Here is an 8,403-nt window from a genome sequence, read left to right as displayed (position 1 = left end):
CTTCTCTGGCGCTCAGCTTTCTTTATAGTCCAACTCTCACATCCATACATGGCTACTGGAAAAACCATAGCTTTGACTGGACTGACCTTTATTAGCAAAGTAATGTCTCTCCTTTTTAATGTGCTGCCTAGGTTGGTCATAGTTTTTCTTCCAAGGAGCAAGCATTTTTAAATTTCATGGCTGCAGTCACCACCTGCAGTAATTCTGGAGCCCGCCCCCCACCCCACCCTGAGGAGGGCATGGCTACCTACTCCAGTATTCTTGCCTGGAGAATCCCCGTGGACAGAGGAGCCTGGCAGACTACAGTCCACGGGGTCGCAAAGACTCAGACATGACTGAACCACTAGCACAACATGTTTATAAAACTATTTGATTTTATGTATATGTTGGTCCGCCTAGCTCATGGATAAACTTCTAATTTCTAAGAGTGGGTCCAAGAGGATTAATATTTTTAATTGATCTTGCTAGATTGTTTTTGAAAAAAGCTTTAAAAATTCACTTTTCCTTCAGAAATTCAGAATTTTTCTTTCTCATCCCCGATTCTCATTCCTTCCCAAGAGTGTTACCCTTCTGAGTTTTTGCCATGAGGCAAGAAAAGCAACCTCATTGCAGCTTTGGCTCATATCTTTCTGACTGCTGGTTGATTGAATGTCCTTGGTGGGTAAGCACCTGATTTGGAGCCAGTCTGCCTGAGACTTCACTTACCAGCTGTGTGACCTTAGAAAAATTATTTACAAGAGTTTCCTTGTCTCTATCATGGGATAATAATAGTTCCCATTGCATAGTATGGTTGAAGAGTATTAGATAAATCATTGGGACAGTTTCTGGCACATAGTACACAGTAAAAAAAAAGTTTTTAATATGTTTATTGGCTATTTGAATATGCTCTTCTGTGAAATGACTATATCTTTTGCTCATTTTAAATTGGCTCATTTTCTTTCTTTTTTTCCATCAAACATTTCTATCAGATCTCGTTTCAAAACCCCTTTCAGAGGGCTGATATGGGGTGGGAGGTGGGAGGGAGGTTCATGATTGGGAACTCATGTACACCTGTGGCGGATTCATGTCAATGTATGGCAAAACCAATACAGTATTGTAAAGCAAAATAAAGTAAAAATAAAAATTTTTTTTAAAAAGGGAAAATATGCTGAAAAAAAAAACTTTCAATAAAGCTTTTAAAGATGTTTTTCATATATGGCATATACCTTTCATGTTAAATTTAATTCTGTGTAACTTGTCACTACAATGAATAATTTTTATTATTTCTATTGCTAACAAACTGTTATATAATTATTATAGAGAAAAGGTATTGAATTTTAAATATTTATCTCATATTGAGCCATCCAATGGTCTTATTCTAGGAATTCTTGTACTTAATTTTGGCTTTCCTAGGCATATAATTAATTATTTAAATTAATTATCTCCTTTTTCCTCTTATTTGTAATGGTTATTTTCCTCTTGTAATATAAGAACCTTCAAAACAGTGATGAACGGCAGGTAACCCTGTCTTGTTCCTGATCTTAGTAAAATGAGGAATTCTGTATGTGGAAATAGCTTTGATTTGTCCCATCAAATCAAAAAGCAAGTCCCATCTTGCTCCTCATCTTCCATTCCTGATGTCTGTGCTATGGCTTTCAGACTTGTCTAGCTAGCCTCCACAATCACATAAAGCAATACTTTTCCCCACTATTTGGTGAGGGGAAAGGAACCAGTTTATGAAATTAAAGTCCAAGGAGGGAATGAAGAACATGGACCTCCCCCTGGGTGGGTCCTACACAGCTAAAGTTCAGCACACCATGTGTCTTCTGCTTTTCCTCCATAAGTCAGTTCTTTTAAGCACACACACACACACACACACACACACACACACACACACAATCTCTTGCTCATTCTCCTCTAGGTGGATATTCATTCTTCAAATATTAATTGTTTAGAAAGCTGTGGTCATGTTTGGACAATTTAAGAAGCTTATTTTGAGCATCAGAATAAAATTTGAAAACTTAAAATTAAGACTTAGAGCATTAGCTTCCTATTTTCAATATTATAAGTTATATTTCATATATATCTTTGACAGACTATTTAAATTCACATACTTATTAAGTCTTTTATACATAAATGAACTACAGCTTTATAAGGTTCATATGAAAAGTTTTATGCAAAATAATATTTGACACATTTACATACTTTCAAAAATTTACTTTCATTCTTAGGAAGGAGTGTAATAGCCAAATTTAGGTAGTTTTTAAAGTTTAAAAATTTTTTAAAACTAAACTCTCATTTACTCTGATAAAAAACAAAATTTAGAAGACAGTTTGTCAGTTTCCAAAAAGGACATATCTACCATATGAATGAACCATTTCCTAAGTGTTTCCCCAAGAAAAATTAAAATCTATGTTCACACAACGACCTATAAAAAACTATTCATAGCAGTTTTATTTCTAAGAGTCTAAACCTAGAAAAAATCTCAAATGTTAACTAATAAGTTAACCAACAGTACAACAGAACACTTAGCAATAAAAAGAATTATAGATTCATGCAAAAACATGGATTAATTTCAAAATCACAATGCTGAAACAAGGAAGCTAGGCAAGAGAGAGCAAGAGAACACAGCTATAAAAAAATTTTTTTTTAAGCTATTCAAAATTATATAGACTATCTTAAGATAAAAGTGAACACACTAAGGATTAATTTAATAACATACATTATATATTAAAATATTCCTGTTTGGGATAATTTGAGCACAATTTTCAGATTTTGAATTTGATAATACTATGAGTTTATACTTAATATTTCTTGGTCAAAATACACTCTTAATGTAAGTATATATACATACTTCTTCTACATTCATAGTAAATAAATTTTCATTTCTCTCAATTTTTCTTTTTTTTTCTTTCAGATTCATGCAGTGGTTCATAAATATATTTTCTATAAATCCTCATATAATGAAAGTAGCTCAAAATGAGAATACTGAGGAACAGTAGCATCAGGAGAAAGACGAAAGCTGCAACCGTGTAACCATTTGGCCTGAAATAAGAAAAGAAAAGTCATTAGAAGTTGTTGCTCATTTTGGTTGTTAATTTAGTCAAATATTCTTTGAATGGCTAGCTGCTATGCCATTGTTCTGTCAGTGATGAATAAGATTTATAGGACATCTTGTCTCCCTCACGGTGTTTTCCTCTTTGTGTTTGAGGCTGGCCAGAGAGGAAGATAGGCCGTGTGATTGATGGACATGATGAGAGGAGGCTATGGGAGCCAGGGGTCAGGAAGGCCTTCAAATGGAGGTGCCTTTTGAACTGAGATAGGTGAGAGTTAGCTAGATATGACAAGCATTAGGAGTATTAATATGAGTTAGATAAAAATGTTAGAGAGTGGAGAAGGAGACTAAGGGTGGACATAATATTTTAGGCTAGGGGAGATGCATTACAAAGGCATGGAAGCATAAGAAGACCTCAAGATCAACCCCAGACATTCTCCAACTAAAACTAGTTCAGTGTGACTGGAATTTAGGTGCTAATGCCAGTGATTAGGGATGAAGAATCATAGGTTGTTCAAGGTGCAAAAGACAGTTTTTATCAAGTTACAGAGGGTGGATTTTAGTATAAAGGCAAGAGGGAGTTTCAGACATGTGATACAGCATTCTCATTTTCGAAGGATGATTCTGACTGTGGTGTGAAGAATAGATGAGTGGGATGCATGAATATGGAGGGAGAAAACCATTTATGAGGTTTTTATAATAACCAATTATGGTGAGAGTTTTAATTGATTAGAGGCTGTAAAAATGGGGAGAAATGGATAGATTTAAGGTATATTTAGAAGTTAGACTGGGTGATCTTGGTGATTAAGATGTGAGGTTTGAGAAATGTGTTAGAATAAAGGATATCACCTAAATCTGGGGATGAGGTAACTCTGAGGATGGTAGCACTATTTATTGACATAGGAAATTCACAGGTAAGAACACTTTAGAGGGTATTTGTGAATATGGTTGGCTTACTTTTGGGCATATTGAATTTGAAGTACAAGAGGGTCAGCCAGGTGTGTGTGTGTGTGTGTGTGTGTGTGTGTGTTGTACACTTAATAGATGCTACTTTCAGCTGGGATCCAGACCTCTTACCTTTTCACCTCATGAGTCTCCCATCAGAGTAGATTTATTTCTTAAGCCAAACACTGCTGTTTTCTACTTTGTGTCCTGGTACCTGACTTTAGTTTTTAGTTCCCTTTTAAATCATAATTATTTGTTTTCCATTTTACACTTTTCCCAGGTCCCCAGCCTCGTTAGCCTGACCTTCCTCCTCTGTGGATACAAGCTTAATCTAGCTCCAGTGAATCATTTCCTTCTTAGAAATTAATTAGCTAATTTAATAAATGATCTGATATATGCCACGTACTGTGCTGGGTTCTGGTGAACCAATAATGGGTAAAAACAGACCTAGTCTTCACCCTTAAGGAGCTTACCTTTTAGTGGGGACATAACAATTAATCAGATAATGAGAAAATAAATATAAAATTGAATTTCTAATAAAAACAAAGTAGGAGAGGTAATGCAATGAAAGCTTACTATAGTAGGATTTAAACCTGGTGAATTGGTCAAGAAATGCCCCCACGAGGAAAAGATAATTATTCTAAACTTTGAAGAGTTAAATGGAAGTGGATTTGGTAAAGTTAAGTAGGTAAGGAGGGGAAGGAAGAGATCCGAGATAGAGAAAATAGCGTGTGCAGAGCTCCTGCTGTAGAACAGAGTATGGAGAAGGCCGGGGATTGAAAGAAGGTTGGTAAGTCTGGAGCTGAGAAAATAAAGGGAATATGATGCAAGATGAGATTGGAGCAGTAGGTAGCAGCTAGGTCAGGAAAGGTCTTGTAGGTCATGTTAAGAAGTCCCCATTTTAAGGAAAGAGACTTGAAAGTTTTAAGCTATCACCATTACAATGAAAAGAATAAAATACTTAGGCATATATCTACCTAAAGAAACAAAAGACCTATATATAGAAAACTATAAAACACTAGTGAAAGAAATCAAAGAGGACACAAATAGATGGAGAAATATACCATGTTCATGGGTTGGAAGAATCAGTGAACATGAGTATACTACCCAAAGCAATCAAGAGATTCAGTGCAATCCCTATCATGCTACCAACAGTATTTTTCACAGAGCTAGAACAAATAATTTCACAATTTGTGTGGAAATAAAAAAAAAAAAAAACCTCAAACAGCCAAAGCCATCTTGAGAAAGAAGAGTGGAACTGGAGGAATCAACCTGCCTGACTTCAGGCTATACTACAAAGCCACAGTCATTAAGACAGTATGGTACTGGCCCCAAAACAGAAATATAGATCAATGGAACAAAACAGAAAGCCCAGAGATAAATCCATGCACCTATGGACACCTTATCTTTGACAAGGAGGCAAGAATATACAATGGATTAAAGACAATCTCTGGTCAACCACTTGTAAAAGAATGAAACTAGAACACTTTCTGCCCACTCCAGTGTTCTTGCCTGGAGAATCCCAGGGATGGGGGAGCCTGGTGGGCTGCCGTCTATGGGGTTGCACAGAGTCGGACACGACTGAAGCGACTTAGCAGCAGCAGAACACTTTCTAACACCATACACAAAAATAAATTCAAAATGGATTAAAGATCTAAATGTAAGACCAGAAACTATAAAATTCCTAGAGGAGAAAAACACTCTCCGACATAAATCACAGCAGGATCCTCTATGACCCACCTCCCAGAATATTGGGAATAAAAGCAAAAATAAACGAATGGGACCTAATTAAACTTAAAAGCTGTTGCACAACAAAGGAAACTATAAGCAAGGTGAAAAGACAGCCTTCAGAATGGGAGAACATAATAGCAAATGAAGCAACTGACAAAGAATTAATCTCAAAAATATACAAGCAACTTATGCAGCTCAATTCCAGAAAAATAAACTACCCAATCAAAAAATGGGCCAAAGAACTAAACAGACATTTCTCCAAAGAAGACATACAGATGGCTAACAAACACATGAAAAGATGCTCAACATCACTCATTATCAGAGAAATGCAAATCAAATCCACAATGAGGTGCCATTTCACACCAGTCAGAATGGCTGCTATCCAAAAGTCTACAAGCAATAAATGCTGGAGAGGGTTTGGAGAAAAGGGAACCCTCTTACACTGTTGGTGGGAATGCAAACTAGTACAGCCACTATGGAGAACAGTGTGGAGATTCCTTAAAAAACTGGAAATAGAACTGCCTTATGACCCAGCAATCCCACTGGTTTCCCGAGGAAACCAGAATTGAAAGAGACACGTGTACCCTAATGTTCATTGCAGCACTGTTTATAATAGGCAGGACATGGAAGCAACCTAGATGTCCATCAGCAGATGAATGGATAAGAAAGCTGTGGTACATATACACAATGGAGTATTATTCAGCCATTAAAAAGAATACATTTGAATGAGTTCTAATGAGGTGGATGAAACTGGAGCCTATTATACAGAGTGAAGTAAGCCAGAAAGAAAAACATCAATGCAGTATACTAATGCATATATATGGAATTTAGAAAGATGGTAACAATAACCTCATATGCGAGACAGCAAAAGAGACACAGATGTATAGAACAGTCTTTTGGACTCTGTGGGAGAGGGCGAGGGTGGGATGATTTGGGAGAATGGCATTGAAACATGTATATTATCATATGTGAAACGAATTGCCAGTCCAGGTTCGATGCATGAGACAGGGTGCTCTGGGCTGGTGCACTGGGATGACCCAGAGGGATTGGATGGGGAGGGGGGTGAGAGGAGGGTTCAGGATGGGGAACACATGTACACCCGTAGCAGATTCATGTCAATGTGAGGCAAAACCACTAGAATATTGTAAAGTAATTAGCCTCCAATTAAAATAAATAAATTTATATTAAAACAGTTTTAAGCTACTAAAATTAGCATTAGGACTACTGTAATAATTCAGATCAGAGATAATAGTAACTTGAATTAGAGAGGAGTAGTGGTGGTGGGTTTGGTAAGAAGTGGATTCATTTAAGGGCAATTTAAGAGGTTAAATGAATGAGAGTCAGTGACTAGATGAGCTGGAGGAGAGAGAGAGATATGAGTGTGAACCTAGGTTTTGTATTTTTCAGTTTTGACTGTTAGGTGTCTGGCTTGTGCAATTGCTTCTGCTCTTTCCTGAGAGATGGGACACTGGAAAAATAGGGATGCCATATTGTTCAATTCCAGAGTGCAGCGTTCGCATGTCAGCCTCTGTGAATGAATTCTCTGGGAACTGTGCAGTGATGATCCATAGAGCTGAATGCAGTTACCTTGATGAGTTAGTTTTAGAATAAGACAAATAAGGGGGTAAGGGAACGGGTGAGAAGATCATGAGTTCATTTGTGGACGTGTGCAATCTGACCAGTCTTTGAGATATCCAAGAGAAGAGGTTAAGTAGACAGTGGGATACATGGCCCTGGGTGGGGTTAGAGATATGGTTTGGGAGTTGTGTATTTATAGATGCTAATAGAAATCATGGGTATGGATGAGCTTGCCAGAGTGGGCAGCTGAGGAAACCAGGACTGAGCCCTCCCTAAGGAAGGTCAGCATTTAATGGCTGGTGATACAGGTTGTAGGTTAAGGCTCTTTACGAGAAAGAAAGAGAATGGCTACAGGAGGCTAGGAAAACCTATTAGAGCTATATGGCAGCCAAAGGCAAAGTCAACTCTAATGAATGCTCGAATATAATGTGGACTGAGCAGTGTCTGTCAGATTTAGTGTAGGCCAGTTCCGGTTCAAGATGGTGACTAAGGAAGCCCCTGAACTTACATCCTCCCACAGACATACCTGTCCTACAGCTATGTGTAGAACAATTCTCTCCAAAAGAAAACCAGAAATTCACTGAGCAATGCCTACACATTGGGTGAATAAGAAAAACCCACCCACATAAAAACAGGTAGGGAGAGACTGAGGCACCATCTCACCCAAAACCACATCCTAGAAAAGCAATATACAATGGAGAGGGAGCTCACAACTCTTAACTTCTCCCTAAGAGGTTTGGATCTAATATCCAGTACCTCAACTTTTAAAACTTCCACCTGAGGGACGGGACCCCCAAACACCTAGCTTTGAAAGCCAACTGGGCTTCACCCATGAAACCCATGAGGATAGAGCAAACAGATGCACTCCTGAGAATTCTTGGTAGCTAACCCCCTCTCTCATTATCCATCACTCCCTCTCCACCCCAGCACAGAACCAGCAGACTGAAATGCTCATTTCCCAATCTTTCCATGAAAGAGTTGTTGTTCAGTTGCTAAGTTGTGTCCAACTCTTTGAGACTCCATGGACTGCAGCAGGCCAGGCCTCCCTGTCCCTCACCATCTCCCGGAGTTCACCCAAGTTCATAGCCGTTGAATTAGTGATGCTATCCAATCAT

The 8,403-nt window shown here is 38.0% G+C and overlaps 1 protein-coding gene across 1 annotated transcript in view; it reads right to left on the bottom strand.

The window, feature by feature from the left end:
- Positions 1-2,733: 2,733 nt before the first annotated feature.
- Positions 2,734-8,403, bottom strand: part of CATSPERE (catsper channel auxiliary subunit epsilon) — a 146,338-nt gene continuing 140,668 nt past the window's right edge. The window contains exon 22 of the mRNA XM_040263604.1: positions 2,734-3,024. Within this exon, the coding sequence (XP_040119538.1) occupies positions 2,871-3,024 (154 nt within the window). The 3' untranslated portion in view covers positions 2,734-2,870. The remainder of the gene's footprint in view (positions 3,025-8,403) is intronic.

Source organism: Oryx dammah, unplaced genomic scaffold (genome assembly GCF_014754425.2).
Source record: "Oryx dammah isolate SB20612 unplaced genomic scaffold, SCBI_Odam_1.1 HiC_scaffold_21, whole genome shotgun sequence".
In the NCBI taxonomy this organism is placed as follows: domain Eukaryota; kingdom Metazoa; phylum Chordata; class Mammalia; order Artiodactyla; family Bovidae; genus Oryx; species Oryx dammah.
Note: the sequence above shows the minus strand (reverse complement) of the source record. Positions and strands in the feature narration are given on the sequence as shown.